The sequence below is a fragment of the Megalobrama amblycephala genome, linkage group LG7 (assembly GCF_018812025.1).
Source record: "Megalobrama amblycephala isolate DHTTF-2021 linkage group LG7, ASM1881202v1, whole genome shotgun sequence".
NCBI classification, from domain to species: Eukaryota; Metazoa; Chordata; class Actinopteri; order Cypriniformes; family Xenocyprididae; genus Megalobrama; species Megalobrama amblycephala.
Window position 1 is genome coordinate 2,191,145 of NC_063050.1, and position 20,902 is coordinate 2,212,046.

The 20,902-nt window shown below is 37.2% G+C and overlaps 3 protein-coding genes across 4 annotated transcripts in view; all 3 read right to left on the reverse strand.

Annotated features, from left to right (window-relative positions):
• Positions 1-5,791: 5,791 nt before the first annotated feature.
• Positions 5,792-10,644, reverse strand: LOC125271047 (caspase b-like). 2 transcript variants are annotated; one of them, XM_048194987.1, is made up of 3 exons: positions 10,365-10,644; positions 7,738-8,007; positions 5,792-7,646 (listed from the first exon to the last, which is right to left on the reverse strand). In XM_048194987.1, the coding sequence occupies exons 2-3, from the start codon at positions 7,994-7,996 to the stop codon at positions 7,489-7,491; spliced, it is 417 nt and encodes a 138-aa protein (XP_048050944.1). In that variant the 5' UTR covers positions 7,997-8,007; positions 10,365-10,644; the 3' UTR covers positions 5,792-7,488. The 2 variants fall into 2 exon arrangements, with proteins under 2 accessions (XP_048050944.1, XP_048050943.1); XM_048194986.1 differs by having other exon boundaries at positions 5,792-7,652; positions 10,365-10,640.
• A 1,020-nt stretch (positions 10,645-11,664) lies between these two features.
• On the reverse strand, positions 11,665-16,222 carry nxnl1 (nucleoredoxin like 1). Its single transcript, XM_048194981.1, has 4 exons — positions 15,931-16,222; positions 15,478-15,730; positions 13,991-14,324; positions 11,665-12,655 (listed from the first exon to the last, which is right to left on the reverse strand). The coding sequence occupies exons 3-4, from the start codon at positions 14,314-14,316 to the stop codon at positions 12,334-12,336; spliced, it is 648 nt and encodes a 215-aa protein (XP_048050938.1). The 5' UTR covers positions 14,317-14,324; positions 15,478-15,730; positions 15,931-16,222; the 3' UTR covers positions 11,665-12,333.
• A 3,612-nt stretch (positions 16,223-19,834) lies between these two features.
• The window catches only part of colgalt1b (collagen beta(1-O)galactosyltransferase 1b), a 24,078-nt gene continuing 23,010 nt past the window's right edge, over positions 19,835-20,902 (reverse strand). Inside the window, exon 12 of the mRNA XM_048194948.1 lies at positions 19,835-20,902. This exon is cut by the window's right edge and continues 72 nt beyond it. Within this exon, the coding sequence (XP_048050905.1) occupies positions 20,707-20,902 (196 nt within the window). The 3' untranslated portion in view covers positions 19,835-20,706.

Genomic DNA, 20,902 nt, shown 5'->3' on the forward strand with positions numbered 1-20,902 from the left:
ATTAAACCAAAGATTAAACTCAACATCGCAACTTTCATAAAGTGACAAACTTACGTTATTATCTATTATGTACCTATTGTATTTTTTTGTTGCATTTTGTCATTTTTTTTATTGCATAAATGTAAATAAAATATGTAAAATATGTTTTTTTTTTTTTCATGTGTTTATTACTTTATTAAAATGTTTAAACTCTTCAGGGTGAACACACGACGAGCTTTAGGCTATCTGTACAATAAAAATGGTGAAGAGAGAAGAACTTGCTACTGCCATTCTGGCAGGCAAGATCTGGAGGCAGAGGAGGAGGCTGCGAATTTAAGGCGTGTCAGCCGACAGAGGATAATAATAAATATTATAAATATTTATATTAAATATAACAAAAACTTTTTAATCATGTAGTTCCCTTCCAAATATTGTAAATATGTGAAATATATCAACTTTTATCTGAAGGTGAGTAGATTTCCCATTACAGGTGTTTATGTTGTTTTTAATGCTGCCCATGAGCAAAACAAAGAATGTATGAACAAGTCACCAGATCTAAATATTCACACAAAAATACCTGTAACGTCATATAGTGCATTTACAGTAATTTGAGGTAGAATGTGAACTGCGCATGTGCATAGAGTGTGCGGGTCTGTAAAGGCAGGAACACACCAAGCTGACGCCGATGATCTAGTGGCGACGAAAGCAGACTGCAGGATTGGCTCACGTCGGCAGAGTCTGTGTCCAAAGTTGGCATGACACACCAAACCAAAGCTCAACAGCCGACGGCCAAGTAGCACGTCCGTTCTGCGCCTGCGCAAGATGAAATGCCTTTCCGTACCAGCAGGTGACAGTTGCTAAACAACAGCAATTCAGGGGTGCGTTTCCCAAAGCGAACTATGGTCGCAAGTTCCGTCGTTACCAATAGAGTTCAGTGGGACTTGCGACCATGGTTCACCAACGATGCTTTCGGGAAACTCACCCCAGAATGATCAGATGGCCCGACGGACCGACGAGCTCCGACGCCGATTCAACAAGTCGAATTGGCTGGGAAAAAAGCCAACGAGGACCAACTTCAGCTGACGGTGTGGAACGCACTGAGAAAACTTAGTCGGCCGACGAACAAAACTGCCCGACGGCCGACCATCAGCTTGAGCCCCGGGTATATATAGCTTTGTTTTTTCACACACAGTTTCTGCCTATCTCATGTTAAGCTTGAGTACATATAGAGTAACAATGCATCCTTAATATATCCAAAAAGTCTTTAGTTTTGTCATATTTATAAAAGATAGATACTCTAAACCGAGTCTTTACGAAAAAAGCCGAGATCCTGGATGCGTGTCTGCCGTAAGTGCCGAGGGCAGAGCTAAAGAGTCACGAGCGGGCGCAGCTTCTGCATAGAGATCGCATGCTAGCTGCGACATTATAAATAAAAAGGGAACAAAAACTTTTGTGTTGTTTACATTATATGCACTTGCGCGCCAACAAAACACAGGCATCTGATGCAACTTTACTCAACACCACCGATCTACAAATCCAGCGCTGAAATGGGACTTGTTTACAAAGCATTCATCACCGAATTACCGAGAACAAACAAACATACGTGCGCAACTCCGTTGCTGCCCCGGAAAAACAAACTTCATCCTCTGTTCCCTTAACGCTGGGTTCTTTGGGAAGCTGAAAAATGTCATCTTTCCCTCACAACCAAAAACACAGTCCTTTTGTGACAGGAGCTGCGTGTCATTTCGGAGGCTGCGTCTTCTGGAGATCGCATTTGAAGGCTGAATACTTCATCAAGGATGAATTCGGTTCTTCACACTCGACACAGTCACTGGTCCAGTTTTAAAACAACTGCTACGCTGCCTTCTCTTTTAAAATAACTTTATCATAGCAAAATCTACATAGTTTCCAACTTAAGTATTGTTTAGCTTAAAACATTAGGGAACAGGCTGTCGATTCATTAAATGATAAGCTATTTTCTAACAAAAGCCTCACCTGTTTCCTGCCACCAAAAACATGTTGTAACTGAGCTGGTGTGATTGAGTGGAGGCGGGGACTAATTTGCATATTAACCGAACAGCAAATACTAACTAAAGCAAGACTGTACAGTTACATCAAGCTATTTTAAGGCATGAAGAATTTATTTTCACAGAGAAAAAAACAAACAAACAAAAAAAACATTTGAATATGTCATATTGATGATCAAAGATGAGTTTTAAAGGATAAAATAATGACTACAGAGGGACTGTAAAATATTAAGTGAATTAAGAAGAATCTCTTGTAAAATGAAAACACTCTTCAGTGTCTGAACCAGATAACCACAGGCTCCTGGGGCCTCATATATGAAGACACACCCAGATGATTTGATTAGTTTAGTTTACTGTATATTGTCCTGATAACAATAAACAAGTGCGAGTTTAATCAAAAACACAAAAAAATATATACACAAATCCTGTTGGTTCTTGTATTTTAGAATGTTGCACTTATTAAACCTTTGTCTTGTGTTTCCTTAAACGTTTAAACACAAGTTTTATCCATAAATGACGGCAACGGTAAGAAAACTGTTTCTCCCCTATTTTCCTGCCTGAGCCCGTTCAGTCTATAATATATATTTAGCTACCACTTGTAGTACACTATGGGTTCAAATGTTATATAAGTGGTCTCTAAATACATTTTTTAAATACAGAGATAGTATATTAAAAGCACATTTTAGTTCATATTTCATGCTGTCTCAAAATAGCACAGTTGTGTACACTTAGATGTTCTTAAGATGATCTTAAGAAGTACTTAAGAAGAATTTTTTGTATATTAAGTACAAAATTAGTGCACGAAAATAGAGCACTTTAAGTACATTATAGCAATGTACTTTTTTTTTTCACCTGGGATAAGCGAGTTGAACAGTGTTGCTGGGAGATGCACAACGGTTCTGCTTTGAAATACAGCAAAAACTGACATTATTCAGTTTAACATGGAACTTACTTCCTAATAACTTCTTGTTCATTGAACTAATATATAAAATCAATAATACATTTGCAATTGTGCTGATATTCGAGAAAAAAGGTCTCTTGCTGGTGTGATCTCCAAAATCACTCTGGTTCAAGTCCAACTTTCTAATTCATGTGCCTGTTTATGTTCCTGTTGTTTCTCCTTTGTTGTCTTCCGTGTTGGACTTTATATTTTTTACTCTTCAGCTGATCAGCCATTGTTATGTGTTCATCTCATTCACCAGTGTTTGTCATCTGCAATACAAGACTGTTCAGCTAAGTTACTTGCTCCTCTTTGCACCTGATACTCACTGTGTTTTCAGTAAATCATGAGATTTGAGTTAATTGCTTGTGTTGTTCTGTTACAAATATGTCATATGAAATAAATATAAAAGAGCTATACAAGGGCTGAAACCCAGAGGAGGAGCCTGAGAATCTGACAGATATATAAATATGTTTCATCCACAATCACTCAAGGCACAACACAAACAGTGAGTTTCTGTTTTATTCTTTATTTACCTCAGACATTTATACAGTTTAAAAAATAGACATAATATGAACATGTTTATATTACTTTCTTGGATAATCTCTCCTCAGAAGATCACAGATTCGATTTGAGAAGATGTCAGTAAGTTCTTCCATAACTCTATATTCAATAACTACAATTTTTTTCACCTTCTTCTCATTGTGATGTTCATCTCTTTCTCACTGTCTTGTGTAGATGTTGGTATCTTTGGTGGCTTTTGTCATGATGAAGAAATGCCAGCCGACTGTTCTGACCATTATAAAGCAGGAGAAACACACAGTGGGATTTACACCATCTATCCAGCATGGGATATTCCTTTCTGGGTTTACTGTCACATGATCTCAGATGGGAAAGAGGAAGACAACGGAGGATGGACGGTACGAATGTGACTTTAGATCATTAAACACATATCAGAACATACATTATGAATCATATATATAAATTCATCACAGGTGATTCAGAGGAGAATGGACGACAGTGTGAATTTCTATCGGCCCTGGAATCATTACAAGAGAGGATTCGGGAATGTGGAGAGCGAATACTGGCTGGGTAAGATCTCACAGCGTGTGTCCGTTTGTGTGGATGAACATGTTCTTCATGTGTGTGTGTGTGAACATGGCTGGAGAACATGTACCAGCTGACACGTAAGAAGAAGTACATGCTGAGAGTGGATCTGGAGGACTTTGAAGGAAATAAAGTTTTTGCTCTGTACTCATCCTTCTCTGTGGATTGTGAAATGGACGGGTATAAACTGCATGTTTCAGGTTTCACTGATGTAGGAGCAGGTAGGACACTTTCATTTACACTCATGAAAAAAAAAAAAACATTTCCATTGAGTTATTGTCTCTTTATCTCCTCACAATGAACAGAAGTTCAGCACCTTTGACAAGGACCAAGACTCCTATGGAAATAATTGTGCCAAATATCATCTCGGGGCATTTTGGTACGCAGCCTGTCACAATACAAACCCCAATGGTGTGTATTTATGGGCAGACGATTCCCCCCATCATGCTATTGGAGTTGTTTGATACAACTGGAAATACAATTACGCTGTCAGTATGAAATCCATCAGCATGAAGATCAAATGTGTGTTTTATACCATTGTAGAAACAGTTGAATTGCCTTCCTTTCTGCTATCAACTGTGTAACCAGGGCCTAAAATTAACATTTGCCAAGCGCCAAATGCAAGTAAACATTGATGTCGGTGAGTAAATGAAACGGTGTCAATTGCTAGTTAGCTGGTAACATTTTTATGAATTCTAGCAATGCAATGTTGTGAGAACATAAACATGAACAACACTCAGGACAGTCAGGTCAGTGCTGCATCGTCACCACAGTTTAAGCCTTGCCTATTTAAATATTAAAACGCAAGAAGATGCAAAAAGGAACTCAACTGATTACTCCGAAGCACGCCCCCAGGAATCTGCATCTCAGACAGCGTGCGAATACAGAATTGAGCTCTCTTTCACATCTTCTTGTGCTTGAACAGACATATTCAAAGAAAATTGTCAAAATGCTTTGAATTGTCTTGGCAAGTATCCTTGTAAACATAGGCCCTGTTTCAAATGTCACCCTAAACACTCACAATCTTTCTACGAGTCTGCACTTTCATGACAGTAACATCACTTGTCAGGAAGAAGTCTGCTGAGGAGCTCTATTCAGTGCGGGTCAGCAAAAGTGAGCATCGAGGATGCATATTCACCGCTCATGAGCACCCTTCTGAAACCTAAAATGACAAATAGGACACCCACCCACGGTCTTGTGGACTTAACGGACACACGTATGTGACAGCCATTGTAGATCCACAAGACTGAAAGTGCATATGAAGAGTGTCATTTGGGACAGGACCTTAAACATAAACAGTTGAGAAAGAAAACGAGTGTGTAACAGTATATTGGATCCGTGCATTGGCTTTTAAAGTGACAGCAGCCCAATAATGTTAATCAAACAACAAAAGACCAAGAGAAAATCACTTATTGCTCTTGAAGGAACAGCTTTTGTCACTTTAATATGGATTAATATGTTTCATGGCTGGTTTTCACTGGCCGTTGGCAGGTGTGGTTAGTTTTAGGCCCTGTGTGTAACTTAGTAAATCATGTAGGAATATCACTCTCAAAATCATATGGCTGTTTTTTTTTTCTTACTTGTTTTCAGTCATTCTTTTAATGTACTATTGAAATGAATCGATTCATACATTTTCAATAAAACGCATTGTGACCTAATGTGTTTCTTAATGTAGACATTCAAAAGATCATTGTCTGGTTAAATTATGATGAATTCAAGAAGGTGCAAACTGCAGGTCTGTGCTTATAGCTGTTTTTAATGAATATGAGATACAAACATTGGCAATTGTCTTTATACCCCTCTTAGGTGCCACCCATTTTGGCAAGAAAGTGCATAAATGACATTTCCGAAGTAAAAAATATTGCTGGTCGTTGATTTTTACACACATAACCACAATATCTTTAGAAATTGGACAGAGAGTTTACAGTTCAGAATTACTCAGACTAATACAGAGATGTATATATAAGCTCAAATACATTGAAAATACATAAAAAATATGAATACTGTTTAATGTATTAAAATGTTTGTGGCTTTAGTAAATGAGCCTCAAATCTGCGGATGTTGCCTCTAAAACTATGAGCTGTCTAAACATTCATCTGCCAAATATTCAACATTGCAGTTTAGTTTCTCTCCATTAAAGGGGTCATGAACTGTATTTTTTTAAAATATATAATGTTCTCTGATGTCCATGTATCATATTATGAATATTATCAAAAACATCCTTATTTAGAAGTAATAATAAGCAATTTTCTGTCCTGTTTGTGACCTTCTCTTTCAATGGTCTCGCCGTGTTTAAGACTTGGAAGTAAACGCCCACTTCTATTATTGGGTAATAGTTTTGCAAATTAAACTAATTTTTAATGTCACCCGCCATTGCACGTTTGGAAATGTTTTGAAGACTTCCGATGTTCAGCCATATTGATATCCAGAATTGTAAGACAAGAACCTACACCTTAAATAAAAGGATACAGCAGTCTGCGAAAGCTTGGTAATAATTAATCATCTTTATTTATATTTATTTCTTATTCCTTATGTATCTGTGAGGTAGTATTGTATTTTATCACATTATATTAGAGTTAAAACAAAGACGGTACAAAAAAGTTGAAAACATTTGCCAAGAATGTGAAACATTTATGCATATTACATATGCTTTGTAAGTGGCAAATAAAGTTTAAGTACTTGGAGTTTCCACAGTTTTAGTAACTTAAGTTGTTTCGTGTAAATGAATTATGAATAAATGTACCATCGCTTGTCACACTAATCGATCATACATTCATAATTTTCAGTAAAGTGAGTACATTTCAAGCGACCTTTTTCAGACGAAGCTACAATGACACATGGTAAAAACACGGTTACTCACACTTGTGTTGCGACATTACTGACAGGTCCAGTGTAGTCGTCACTGCATCATCTTTTATTTTCTGAACTGTCTTGTTTAAAAATGAATTCACAGTAAAATAAAGCGAACAAACAAAGAGTGTCTTACTGACACGATCTGGAACTCTCTTCCCAGACAGCAACATAGTGTGCCCCAGATTTGGTACATGTAACACTATGTTGCTGTCTGGGAATACAATTGTATTTACTACAACATGACATGCACGGCACGGTGGGCGGGGCTAAAGAGGCAATGATGTAGAAGTAGGCGTGGATCTTCTTCTGCAGAGGCAGTCTTTTGTCAAACTATGACGTAATAATGTGACAAAGTCTGAAACACGTCTTTTTCTGAGCTTGGTTTCAATAAGCTGCTTTTGGACTAACGAGGAAATTTTGAGTTCTGAAACCTACATGATATTTGTTATAGTACAATGACCTCTTACATCTCTAAAGATCAAAGAAAATTTTATTTCCCAATTCATGACCCCTTTAAAATCCTTGGGATAGATAGATAGATTGATTGATTGATTGATTGATTGATTGATAGATCCCTGACCATTAGTTGAAGGTCACTGGGCCGTTGAAAACACCTCCTTGAAGAACGTGGGACTTTACAGTTCCTCCATCTGAAGTTTTAATATTCTGTGTAACTCCAGGTGTCTGACGAGTTACAGATGTCCCACTGGATGAAGCTCCACCTCCAGCAGATACGTCCTCTGGAACTGATGGAGAGACACAGAAAGAAACTCAGAACAACAGCTTAGATCAAGTACTACAGATGCATATAGTCAAGTCAACATATAGTACCTTCCTGAAGTTTTCCCTTCAATTGTTTAGCAAGCTCATTTTGCTTAATGCTTTGTAGCACTCTGACTGCAATCTTCCCAGCATCTGATTTGCCGTAGTGCTGCACCATGAGATCCACAACATCACTGTAATCAGCTTTCTCCAGCTTTCCTCGAGGAATAGGGTTGTCACCGTTCCCCAGGTGCCATTTGAATTCTTTGAACTCTTTTTCCAGTAGATCATTAAGTACATCAAGAAGAATAGTTTTGGTTGTAGCCATTGTGTGTCACTCTATGGAAATATACAACAATATAACAGTCTTGAATAATGTGGAGTATGATCAGCCTCAATGCTCAACCCAAAGATACACCAACACAGTTTTGGTGCTTTTCTTAGTAGGGGAAACAGTAGCTTGTCATTTCGTTTGATATAAATATCCACACAATAATCACAAAAGATTAAAAGATCATCATAATGGCGTATATCATGACAATCATAATCTTTTAAGAGTTAAAACATAGTAGAACCTCATTTGCAATGGTGAATGACAGATCGAGACTGTAATACTACAGTTGTCCACTAGAGATATCATCAGGTTAGGATTTTATACTTGGTTTCAATTTGCATCTTTGTTGAATGGCTGAAAGATTCAACACGATCACATGAGAATGCGTATCAATAGTACGAGTTTGTAATCTCGTAGAATATATGCCAAAATGAGTTTTGGCGTGCTTATGGTACGCAGTTTTTCGCGTGCATATGATATGCACTTTATGGCGTGTATATGACACGCTCTTGGGTAGGGTGGGGGTGGGGGGTGGGGGTTTCATACGTATAATACGCCATAAAGTGCGTATCATATGCACGCGAAAAACCGCGTACCATAAGCACGCCAAAACTCATTTTGGCATATATATTCTACGAGATTACACACTCGTACTATTGATATGCATTTTCGTGTGATCGGGCTCAATGATTCGTGATTTCATTTTTGAAGGTAACATTTTTTAATTAGCGTGTATTTTTACATGCTAACCTACAAAATAAGTAGAGACTCAAGATTGTTGACTTTGCATTAAAGTCACATAAGGTACAACGGGGCAAAAGGCGCCTTTGGTATTATTTTCCTCTAAACCACTAGATGGCACAAAAACTTGCTGCAGCACTTTCCTAAATATCTGCTTTTCATAATGCACGTGCAAATTTGTCTGATCTTTGACGCGATCGCGGGCAGCAACGCAAAGTTGATTCTGAGGTAGTTTGATCTAATATTTGATGTGAATTTTGATGTAGCAAATGAGAATCGATTAAATTAATGTTTGTATTTTCAGACAAAGGTTTTCTTAATGATTTTCAGTTTTGTTCAAGGTAATTCAAGCAACAGTTTTACAATAACGGAAGAATATGTAAAAGTATGGTATTTGGGGTAAAAAGCGCCACTGCTGTTGGGGCAAAAGTCACAATAATTAATATGATAATGAATATAGCTGGCTGACTTTTCCATTTGTTCACATGACATGGTTAGATTCACATAGTAAATATCATATATCAAATTGGGTATCCATCTTAGAGATAATAACCATATTTATAATGAAACAATCATATTTAAAAATATTATATAAATCATATAATAAAATATAATTTATTGTTACTACTATAAATCTATAATAAATAATATGGGATCTCATTCAATGCTTTCAAAATCTTTACTTTTAAAAGTAATTTTGTTTCTGTATTTTTTTTATATTAACAGGCTTATGTTAATAACAGTATATTCACTGAACATAAATTAATTCTTATTTATCAAAATAAACAGAAAACAGTACAAACTTTGCTAAAGTGATTATTTTCAACAAATATTAACCTAGAGATTATTAAAAACATATTATTTTAGCTAAAGTATTTGTATGAATACTGTGTGCCTTTTACCCCATGGAGCCATTTATAACTTTTATGATTTATTTTCACACAAAATCTGATGCTCCATCAAAGGTCAATACAAACATTTATATTTTTCCTGTAATCATATACTTTGAGAGTAGTCAAAAGCACATTTTTTCTTAAGGTGTGCCTTTAGCCCCGTTGTACCCTATGATGAAAGATATATGGCGACTGTATCACCTAACCTATGAGCTTTCGCATGCTTAAATAGTGTGACTGCGCATGTACAGTACGAGTTATCAGATCAAATATTACAGATTAAACCTATACATGTACACCTGTAAACTTTCAGCTCTTATAAACGCCTGTGAACGCTGAAACGCCTCGGCAAAATAAAGCAGCGTAATGTTTTTCAGCTCCGTCTTTGCGACTGACGTCACAAGTGTTTTGCTGGTGTTGTCAAAAATAACTTTTTTTTTTCTTTCCAAGCACATTGTTGATCAGGTGAAGTTACACCACAACAATTACACAACAACAGATGAAACATTTGTCAGTATCTGTGTAGGTTTTAAACGTGTAATGTTAAAACGGATGTCTTTCGTCTTTTACATGTTTGAAACCTGTTAAAGAAAAACACTTACTGTATAACTAGGCCCAAAATATTATAGTCTAGTTACTGTTACTTGCAACAACAAGCGTAGACTGTAGTGAAAGACTTTTGCGTCTTATTTAAGACTTATTATGAATGAAATTAATGTTGTACTTACACAGCTGACGGTAGTTGCAGCGCTTCCTTGTTCTCTGGCTTCAGTCTCTTTCACTTTCGCACTTTTTTCTCTCCTTTTTGAAAAATGCTCTGCCGCGCTATTGGACAGTGTCTGCGCTTTCCGCATTAATAAAATCAACAACATCTATCCGAGAAGAAGAAAATAAGTGTTGTCTATAAGAAAGATATCTTATAGCTTTACAGCTCTTATAACAAACAAACGAGAGCTATCTATCTATTAGTGATGGGAAATCCAACTCGCTTCCGAGAAACGGTTCTTTCGAAGAGTTCGTTTCAAAGAAGCGATTCAAAAACTAATTCTGGGATTCTTTTACCTCGGGACGTAATTCCGTCAATACATGGTCCCTCATAAATATATGCAAACTGCACATATATCTATTTATTCATGTTTTTGTTATATTTGAAGTTTTATTTTTTTACGTTATAAGATTTTTTTTTTTTTTAAAGTGTAATTCCAGGTTTCCTAGTCCTTTGTTTTAGACATGATTCAAAGTCATTTTATAATTTAAATATAATTTGCATTGACATTAAAGTATAATAAATTAATATATTTCAGCAGTCTTTTAAAAAAAATAATAATAATAAAACGCCATTTATTAAAATTAAAATATTTTTCAATCAAATCGAAAACATATTTCCATTCTGTTTTTGTAACATTTCTTTTATTGGGCTATTAAAATGAATTATTCTTCTCCCCATCACTCAAATCTTCATCTTACTACGAATCGTACATTTCTAAAAAGGTCTGTTTTGGCAGTTGTTTATTGATTCCGTCCGATTCGTGAACGAATCGTTTAGACTGATTTTGTGAATCGGTTCAACCAAATCATAAAAGATTCGAGTCCAAAGAACAAGTCGTTCGTGATTCGGACATCGCTACTATCTATCTATCTATCTATCTATATATATATATATATATATATATATATATATATAGTGAAAAAAACTTCTTTAACTTTATAAGTGAAGCTCAAAATCTATTAAAATAATTTAAAAAATCAATGTCATGACATTTTAAGATAAAACTGGAAACATTTTGTTAGTCAGTGGTTTAGTTTATTTACTATAATTTAGGACAAATTAGAAAGACATTAATATTAATTGTGATGTCTATTTATATATTCATCTTTTTTTGTTAATGACAGTGGTTTCACATTTTTCACTTGTATAAATTCAAACCTAAAATATTTTACTCATTAAAAAAAAGTGAATAGATGTAACACTCAAAATCAAATTTCTTTGTAATTTCAAAGTTTATTAGTAATGCAAGTGTTGAAAAAAGCATGTGTGGTAAAAAAAAAAAAAGAGGTTTTACTGATAGATTTATATTGCACCAGCCATCTGAGATGTATATAGTATATAATTATTTATATACATCTATAATCTAGAAATATAAAAATCAGAGTTAAAAAATAATCTGAGTTCAAGATTGACCCCTATAACAACATTATTCCCACACTGCAGAAATATTAGTGTGAATTTACAGTATATTCCAGGTTAATAATTGCATTACGTTCACAGTAATTTGGCAGGCAATAACCCAGCATGCATTTATTTCACAGTAAATTTCTGTAAAATAATCCTGTAAATCCTGGCAATTTTTACAGTTCCGGATTCTCTCCGAAAACCTGGATATGTGAGTAATATATAAGAGTGAAATTCAGAGTGGGAAAACTGAAGAACATTCCATTCCTGTCATGTTTTAGAATCCTGAAATTCAATTATTTGATTTATAATAATTTTGTTATTTTTGTGAACAATGATGAGCTTATAGGAGTCAAAATAATTGAGAACTGCTACTGTAGGCCATCCATCTGCCCATTTCAGCCCTGCTATTTCATCTGTCCAGTGACATTTACTCAACTGTGTCTCTCTACAGCGTTTACTCGTGGCTTCTGTCCATATCGCTAATGTTCTGCGTCAGCTGATCCAAAGCAAATGTTCAGACCTCAGCCCCAAGGTCCTCCTCCACCATTTCCATCTTCATCATCATCATCATCTTTTTTGTTGTTCTTCTTTTTCTTCTTGTCCTCCACCTTGTATTTGACTCGCCGGATGGGGTCGGTCATACTGCGCATTTTTCCCTCATCGAACTCCTCGTTCATCATGAAGTTCCTGTCGATCAGCTCCGCCCCTTCCTGCCAGTTGCGGTAACAGTCCGGCCCCAGCATGCAGATTTCCGCCACGGCATCGGGCGTTAAGACGGAACAGTCCGGACGCAGCACCACCACCCTGGGCAGATCCTGCACCTCGAACATCACCCCCAGCTCCCTGCAAACAACACAAACATGATACTACTGATAGAAACACAGGTTCTTAAATATGTCATATAGATTAATGGCTCTTAACCATTTTGCCAAGAACAGTATTCAAAGATCCCATCACTGGAGGCTAACTAGAAGTGTCACTAAAGACCTATAATGCCCCTTTCACAAGATGTAATATAAGTCTCTGGTGTCCCCAGAATGTGTCTGTGAAGTTTCAGCTCAAAATACCCCACAGATCATTTATTATAGCTTGTCAAATTTGCCCCTATTTGGGTGTGAGCAAAAACACACCGTTTTTGTGTGTCCCTTTAAATGCAAATGAGCTGCTGATCCCGCCCCCTTTCCAGAAGAGGGCGGAGTTTTAACAGCTCAACAACAACAAAGCTGGAGAATCTCACGCAGCCAAAATGAGGATTGTCAGTAACGGTGTTCAGCCTTACATTGTTCAAACCGGAGTCGACACTGATGGAGAGACTCAGGAAGAAGTTACAACTTTTAGAATGAAACTGGATGTTTCTGAATGGTTAGTGGATAAAATTATGGAGCTGCTGTGGAGTTGATTAAACTCATCCACTAGCATGTGCCGTCATGTTCATCTTTTGTGTTGAATTGACCCTCGTTTGTGAAGCAGTCCGGTGTAAAATGACGGCATGTCAACAACACTCTACTACAACAACTCTTCCTCTTCTCTAAAGCAGCCCAACATGGCCCCGCCCCCTTTGTTGTGTGTTCCCGGGGGCGGGGTTTATGTAAATTTTAGGGTTAGTGATGTCACTAACCCGGGAAGAAGCTAATTGTAGTCCTTAAAAAGTGATTTCTGTAAAAGAAAATATCTTCCTTTACACTGAACTTTGAGCGTCGTAACTTTGCAGATGTTGTTTATGATCAAACAGCAACATTACACACTAACTAAAGTTAAAAAAGTGAAATCATAATCAACCACCCTTTAAATTTCCAGTTTGAACAGCTGAATGATTTTTCCAATTAGTGTTGTTCACCTGATATGAATTAAGAAAAGTATTTTTTAAAAAGAAATTTACATATAATATCTTGTCTGTTTTGTATATATAAAATTTGTTATAATTCTACCTGAGAAATTTTGCGTTCATTCACAAAATTTTTGCATTGCCCTGAGAAACTTTGCATTCGTTCAGAAAACATTTTTGTTTTCCTAAGAACATTGCATTTGCTCAAAAAAAAAAAAGTTGAGTTCCCTCGAAAAATTTTGTTCACTTGCAAAAGTTATTTAAATTACTGGAGTAAGTATATATTATGTTCAAGAAAACACTGTACTCATATTTTGCACGCTAGTATGCTATTCTGAACAAAAAGCACATACTTTCTGTAGGGATCTTCGTAGGGCAGGAACAGGCAGCGTTTGGGCAGCTCCTTCAGGAACTTCTCCTGCTGCTCCTCGGACGAGTCCAGCGAGATGTACAGAAGCACCAGCTGGGCCGATCGCTCCACGTAGAACTCGTCCGTCAGCTTCTTGAAGAAGCCTTTGAGCGTCGGCGCGAAGTCCTGACACTTCTCACACTCGCCCGAGCCGAAGAACAGCATGAGGATGCGGTTCTGGAGCCGCAGGATGATCTCGCGCTCGGTGTCCAGCTCATCTTTGTCTTTGTTGTTCTTCACCAGAACCTTCCCCAGGAACAGGTCCACCATGACAGCTTCTGAAGAGAGAGAGAGCGAGCGGGTGCTGTTTTACAATGCTGGATAATATAATGTGTATGGTTAGAGCTTTTATTCTGCATGGATTTGAAAGAGAAGGCATACATAAAAGTAAAATTTAATCTAATCTTCTTTACAACAACTGACTGCTTAACACAGTCAAGAAATAATTTGCACTCTAAAAAATGCTGGGTTGAAAACAACCTATCTTGGGTTGAAAATGGACAAACCCAGCTATTGGGTTTTATTTAACTCAACTATTGTTTAAAAATTACTGTATTGCTTGCTTAAAATGAACCCAAAATATGTTTCTCATGGACATTTATTAAGAAGTTTAATGAATAATAATTTAAATTGCTCATTAATAAATATTCACCTTTTGATTATTATTGTTGCCTCTAGTAATTATGTGTCTGATTTGTTTAATTTCCAATATATTTTGGGTTCATTTTAAGCCAGACATATAGTCATTTTTAATCAATAGTTGAGTTAAATAAACCTACTCAGCGAGTTGGTCAAATATTTAACCCAACCGCTGGGTTTGTCCATTTTTAACCCAACTTGGGTTGTTTTTAACCCAGCAGAATTTTTTTTTAGAGTATATGCATTAAATTTATCAAAACTGACACTAAAGATTTATAATGTTACAAATGTTATATTTCTATTTAAAATAAATGCTGTTCTTTTAATTCATCAAAGAATCCTGAAAAAAAAAAAAATGTTTCCACAATAATCTGAAGCAGCACAACTGTTTTCAACATAAATAATAATCATAAATGTTTCTTCATATCAGAATCATTTCTGAAGGATCATGTGACACTGAAGACTGGAGTAATGATGAATGATGAAAATTCAGCTTTGATCACAGGAATAAATTACAGTTTAAAATGTATTCACAAAGAAAACAGCTATTTTAAATGGTAATAATATTATATACAATATTACAGTAACTTTACAGTCAGAGACGCGTACATTATTATTATTTTACTGCAAATGTAAAAGTATTCATAGACAACTAGACAGCTTTTACAGAAATATTGCAGTACCCATTTAAACATGAAGCATTAAACCATTTATTAAGCTGCAACTAACCCTAAAAACTCACTTAATGCAAGATATTTTCAACTCAATGTGTAAAAGGCACGGCTGACGCACCTTCAGTGACTGAGTCTGGCTGTGGATCAGAACCGAACCATCATGAGTTCAGATGGACGAGGTCCGGCAGGTTGACCGTGTCGTTGTTCCCTTCAGCACATGCCTCGTTCACAGAGATTAGGCTACACAAGGTTAAAGCCACACCAGACAGTGTCTCACATCCTTCAGTCAGTGTTTATTTACTCTCCCGTCAGAGAGATCTGAGGATACAGCGAACAGACCACCTAATCTACACCAAACCTCCGTCATAATCCTATTGAGAGACAGAGAGAGAGAGTGGAAAGTGAGTGAGAGTGAGAGATTAGGACCAATAGAGTCTTCTTGGGGTGTTTAATCTGACATTCGATCATTTAAATTGACTATCAAAAGCAAAGCATCTGCCGAATGCATCGCTGAGGTTCAAAAAATGCATTTTTGTTTCACTTTAATGGTGAAAAAAGAATCATGTCGCACTCAGGAAGGATTATGGCCATGTCTGTCAGAGATCCCATAAGCCTTCTTGGCTGAAAATACACCAAGACCTTAATAATCCAATAGAGAGAGGGAGAGCAGGGACAGCAGGGGGGTGGCAAAATGATATCGATGGATATATAGATGAGTTTTAAATGGGAAATGATGATGATGCATTCAATAATAAACATGCAGAGTAAGTCACGTGAGCTTCACCTGAGCTCTCGGGTTTCTCTCCTACTAATTCTGCTCATGCTGTGAGATTAACAATGACTCTGTACTGATCCAGGGACGATTAATTACATCTGCAGAGAGCTGTTTGTTAGCTGTTTTTTTAAATTATCATTTGAGCCAAACCCTGCAGGCAAAAAGCATATTTCTCTTTTTTACCTTTTACGGCCATTCAAGTATATGTTTCCTGAACATACTGTACATATTTTTATATATAGGCCTATATTATATATATATATATATATATATATATATATATATATATATATATATTACAAAAAAATACCAAATACAAATCTGTATCCTATTTTGTATTTTTACACCATGTAATGTTTTATTTATTAAAACCAACTATAAATGTAGGCCTAATCAAGTTAGTGTTCGTGCGCATTTTTATGTTTATTTCAGTTGCGTTTTGGTAGACACTGGTCATAGACATGAAGATGTACCTTTAAATTCACCAAGCTTAACCACCGCAGTCATCATGTTTTCAGGCCATTTCAAGTTCGATTTTGACACGACATAAAGCAGTGAGTCGTTTACTTACTTTTTAATTAGTCTTCCATTAAAGGTGCAATATGTAAGATTTTGCAGTAAAATATCCAAAAACCAATAGGCCGGTGTTATATATTTTGTTCACTTGAGTACTTACAATATCCCAAATGTTTGCAACTATTTGTAAATCATGAGAAAATTGCAATTTTAACCAAGGCTCCGGGACGTGTGAGGAGTCGCCTGTCAATGGCGTCATACCCGCGTTACCCTCGGTTTCCAGTTTTATTTTGTAGAAACCATGGAAACAACAAAGACGCTTTAATATTTACATGTTTTAATAGACAAGGGAACAACTGTTTTGATATATTTATAGACAGAAAACTAATTATTGTTATATAGCTCAACACGTTTAGTCTTATTGTTTAAATCTAATTTTCTTGATTTTTTGCGAGTCTCATGCTTTACCATGCCTCAGAGAAAAACACTATTTTGTCAAGTAGCTAACATAGCATAATCAGATGCAGCTTTATTTTTAGTAACAGTAATACAGCATTTTCTCCATCATACAATACATTTTAAAATTAATTTCATGCCATTTATCAACACAAGCCATCCAGCATTTAATGATATTGTAAAATCGATCTATCTTACTGCAGTGTGTAACAGTGTCTCACAGCAGCCGCCGAGCGAACGCACAGAGTAACGTTATAACATCATTTTCAACACTCTCAAATGTATCTAATAGGCCTTTTTCACAAGAATCGGAAATCACGTGACGCAGGGTAAAGTTAGTTCCGCTATGCGTCTACGGCTATTAGATTGATATGCTCTTTTCTCAAATATCGCTTCTTACCTTTTCTGTTTTGTCTGTTTTCCAAGTCGCTTTTGTATAATCTACAAAGAAATTATTTTCTACTGGTTTGTAGCTTGTACGGCCGCTCAGACCGTTGCTCGAATTTACCGGCAGGTGGATTTATATCACCAGCTGTCAAACAGTAAAGGCTACGCAGCTCATTCAGCAATTCCCCCGATCGTATTACGTACGACGAACATTATTTATATAATTTATTCATTAAAAAAAAAAAAAAAAAACTCCCAATATTTACTTTAATGGGGGATATAAAATCGAGATGCATAATATTGTCGTGAGTTTAATGTTTTAAAAATATATAGCATGTAATCTCATATGGCATCACATCCCACATTCAAGCATATGTTATAACTAATCCTGATCGATTAAAATGATTAAACTAAGACATAATTTCCAACACCACACTGTACAGCTATCAGTCTTTGCATTAATGTTGCAACAGCACAATAATACTGCGCATAATACACACTTTAAGATGATGACAACAGGAAAATGAGTGAGAGACTTAAGTGTTTATATCCAGAAATATCAGGGTGCGAGCGGTTCTGTTATATGAATCAGAGGATCTTGCGTGATAAGGGAGCTTCCAGCTGATCGTTTCCCCAGCACGTCGCTAAAAGCACTCTATACATCCCAATGTGCATACTATCCACCCTAAATAGCACTGAATATTACACATAGACTACTATTTAGGATGGATAGTATGCACTTTGAGACGCAGGCACTGTCTTTACAGCACATGGAGCGCGATAATGCACAGCCGCACCAAACGGGCACGAAGAATATAACCAGTTTAACCGCCATCACTTCAAATTATTAAATTTAGCTCTTAATGAGAGCTCTGTAGTCTCACCAATAATTCACCAAGAACGTTCAAACATTTTCATGACATTTAATTCGTTAAACGACTTTGATTTCCGAGCTGGTTCTGATCGAGGCTATCTATCACTGTAACCGGAAAAACTTTTACACTGCGTGGATCGTTCCGGAAGCCAAAAACCCGGAAGTGTGAAATTGGCCTATATGATAAACACATAGACAGTAAAAGAAATGGACACAGCGACCCCATTGGAACTCAATTGAGACAAGTGAAGCCCATTTTTAGCGATTTTTAGCACTTCCGTTTCTGACGCGCAGACTCAAACTAAGCTTGATGACGTCTGCAACCTGTCTGACAGATGTAAATCTTCTAGTAGCTGTGCGTGAAAACTGCCATCGTTAATCTTGCAGAGACGGCGAGCTTGAGCGGGGAGTTCTTTGGCGTGAGTAAGCAGGAGTAAGTATTCTGATTAATTATTTTGTATAATATTTTAAAATGTAACGCCAGTACGCCATCTCTCTTGACATCTCCCCGATTGCCTGCGAGCTTCTCCTCCTGTCTGTACGGTAATTTCTCTACTGTGCGACAGAGAGTCGAGTGGTTATGACGCAATCGTTAGCCTATTTTTACAAAAACTGTATCTACGGGGCCATAATGTAACATAGAAGGTAATGGAGCCCTTTATACATTGTCGTGTATCTTTAGAAATAAATAATGGACAAATGGAGTCTTTAAACGCCTCAGATGTAAAGTTATTCACTGTCAAAGTGACGCCAAAATGAATGGGAGTCAATGGGGATGCTAACGCAAGTGAAGTTCTGCTACAAGATGGCGGCACCCGGCCGACTTCAACTTCCGGTCGACTTCCTTGGGCACTGGATAAACAGAGCTGCGTTACCTCATACTCGTGACCGGAAAAGCGGAAGCGGCGCCGGCGACTGTGTCATAATAAAAGTCCCGCTGCTCGTGAGGCGTGTGTTGATCAATCGCTCCAGCTCCTCGTTCAGCTCCACAACACTCACTCCTGCTCTGCTTCACACTACAGTAACGTTAATAATCACATTCATGAACATGATTTCTTCACAAATCCTATCCCAATTCTTTTGCATTTTCCATTGAAGTGGAGACCACATCCCAAGATTCCGCACTCAAACTTGGCGTCATCAAGCTACACATTCAATCATAACTGATCACATCCAGTTATAGCCTTTGCCTCCTCTCATTTGACTTTCCTCCATTCGTTCTCAATTACCCCCCACTAAACTAACCGCACACTTTAGGGTGTCTATTAAAACTCAATAAGATCAGAGGAGGCAAGAGAGATTCTGTAACTTCACCTCCAGAGGTGTCGCTGTTGGATAGTATTACTTAAGAAATACGAGTGACTTTTACACTTTTTAACATCACATTTTGTAATATTTTTGTAAATCCAATTTTTTTTTCTACTCTTCAAATTACCTTTGCAAATAATTCAGACTGAATCTACTGTATCAGACTTTAAGAAACAATCTTTATTCTTTGGTATAAAAGGCACATTCAGGAGACGTACAGATTAGTCACATGTGACAAACACGTAAAAGAAAACAGAAGAAACAGAAGAGGAGAAAGGATTGATCCATGATGAAATGTTTTCACTCAATTTTCACTCGGCTAAATCTTATTACTGCCATTTCTTGAGTTAGCACATTAAATATCACATAAACACAAGCATTTCTTTACTAGACTTAAAAACGATTCAGTTTAATCTATTCTCCCACACAAATCTCTTAAGGCAACTGAGAACATCAAAACAAAAGGCAAAACACTTGTGTGCGGGTCACATGACGGGAACGTCCATCGGCTCTGTATTTACACTGACTATGAACAAGCTGAACAAGCAATAAATTAGTCTTCTGCAAGCCAACTATCAGATAAAATCTGTCTTTACATGACGATGATTCTCACCATGATGCATAAAATCAGCTTTACACACAGAGAGAGTCAACGCTCGCTTACGTCATGTAATAAAGGAATGACATGTTAAAATCATGTAGATTTTTAACTAAAGCGCAACGGATCAGCCAGGACTCCTGACAAGATCAGGTTAAACCATCTAAAATGGCAATAATGTCCTTGAGATTCCCATTCAAATGAATAAAATCAAGATATTGCATCATATTTACCGAGCGAACCGTGTCTGTGCACCCAGTCAAGCATTTCAGGAGAATCGGAGGTTATCATCTCATCTAAAGTACATGTAATAATTTCACCGTGTGACGTCCAGTGCCGGTCACGCCTCTCAAGCGTAACGGGTGAAACGTCTGACACCGGACAGCGGGTGACGTCCGTGTGTGTGAGTGTGAGTGTTGAGGTGTGTGAGTGTCTAGAGCTCGTCCCGGGCCGTGCTGTCCAGCGGCGACTGCAGGACGTCTGAGTTCTGCGCCTCGCTGCTCAGCTCCTCCTGCTCGCGGCTCTTGCGCGACCGCGCCCGGTCCCAGTCGGTGCGGACTGTCTCGTTGTCCCAGACGGTGGAGGTCTCCGTGTCGCTGATGTAGCCCGGGTCGCCCGTGTAGTGCGTG